At 33.0% G+C, this 1,671-nt stretch overlaps 1 protein-coding gene across 1 annotated transcript; it reads left to right on the forward strand.

Annotated features, from left to right (window-relative positions):
* Nucleotides 1-111: 111 nt before the first annotated feature.
* Nucleotides 112-1,440, forward strand: LOC125024664 (zinc finger and SCAN domain-containing protein 31-like; the record flags this gene model as incomplete). Its single annotated transcript, XM_047612461.1, has 2 exons — nt 112-158; nt 798-1,440. Coding segments are annotated over exons 1-2 (690 nt in total), but the record flags the coding sequence as incomplete, so codon positions are not given.
* Nucleotides 1,441-1,671: the final 231 nt, after the last annotated feature.

The raw sequence follows: 1,671 nt of genomic DNA on the forward strand, positions 1-1,671 counted from the left end.
ATATATATATATATATATGGTGTTATAATCACTTGTTTAGAAATGTATACTCTGATACTACTTATGATACTATGACTAGTTTAATACAGAAAATAAATGTAAATTGCCATGATGGCAATGCCTAGTACAGGTCAGATATGTCGACATCAGTTGGTTGTGTAGGGATTCACATCTCATGATGTTCAGAGCAACAACTGTTATGCTTGTTGACTCTCGGTTTTAGTATCATTTTTTTCATCGAATATAATAATAATTAAAATGATGATAATGTAATTTTAGTGATTGTGACAATAATAATGATGATTAGTATGATAGCGCTTTTATTAGGAAATCGCGTGTATTTGTTTTTATATTACTTAACTATAAAAAATTAAATTGAATGCAATTTTCTTATTAATTCAGCCTGCTGATCTAATAAGCACACTCACACACACACACACAATATATATTATATATATATATATATATATATATATATATATATGTATATATATATTGGTACAATAATTCTTAATTTTATTGTTTCTGTCACTAGTATTGACGCTGATAAAAAAGACCATTACCATTGGCATTTCTTATTCTTAATATTGGTATCAGTATTGTTAAACTTGATTTTTAACAATTTCACACCTAGATAAGTAAATAGATAGAAGAGGATTTGTTTTACATACATATATGTATGTCATAATTATTCATTACATTTTTGCTGTAAGTAATCATGTAGGAATACGTTGATGATCATATTAATTATCAACATTATTTTATAGTTTATTACTTTGCACACGTTCCATTCACAGGATGACGATGAGTATCCTCGCTGATTGGATGCCTTTGGCCCCACTCACGGACGAGGAAATATATGGCACAGGAGTCAGTATCAAAGAAAAGCTCAGCGAAGATATTTCCGAGGATACTTGTATTGAAATTAAAGAAGAATCTTTTGATTATGCAGATCAAGAGGTAGATGAGGTGAACGACGAGAAAGTGAAACATAAATGTCTCTACTTTCATAATTTCGATGAACTAAAACATAAATCAAATGCAAAGAACATGTGTAAGTTGGTTCAGGATCGTTATGCCATGTTGTTAAGAGCGCCATTTGTGCCTGAGAATTCTCTGAATAAGATTTCATCAGATGGGGTTCAGCTGTTACATAAGAAAAGTCTTAAGCAGGATAAACAACCAAAAGTGGAAGCTACATTGAAAAGATTTGCATGTGAAGTATATGGCAAGAAATTCTCTCAAAAGAGAAATATCAACATTAATATGAGAGTTCACACAAAAAAGAAGCCATACAGTTGTGAGATTTGCAGCAAGACCTTCTCTCAGAAATGCCTACTAGCAAGGCACATGATAGTACATACGAAGGAGAAGCCATTCAGCTGTGAGATTTGCATCAAAGCCTTCTCTTGTAACTATTATCTAGTAGAGCACATGAGAGTACATACAAAGGAGAAGCCTTTCAGCTGTGAGATTTGCAGCAAGGCCTTCTCTAAGAAAGGTACTGTAGTACAACACATGAAAGTACATACAAAGGAGAAGCCATTCAGCTGTGAGATTTGCAGCAAGACCTTCTCTGAGAAAGGCCATCTAACAAGGCACATGAGAGTACATACAAAGGAGAAGCCATTCAGCTGTGAGATTTGCAGCAAGACCTTCTCTCAAAAAGGT

The sequence above is a fragment of the Penaeus chinensis genome, unplaced genomic scaffold, assembly GCF_019202785.1.
Source record: "Penaeus chinensis breed Huanghai No. 1 unplaced genomic scaffold, ASM1920278v2 CTG_2163, whole genome shotgun sequence".
Taxonomy (NCBI): Eukaryota; Metazoa; Arthropoda; class Malacostraca; order Decapoda; family Penaeidae; genus Penaeus; species Penaeus chinensis.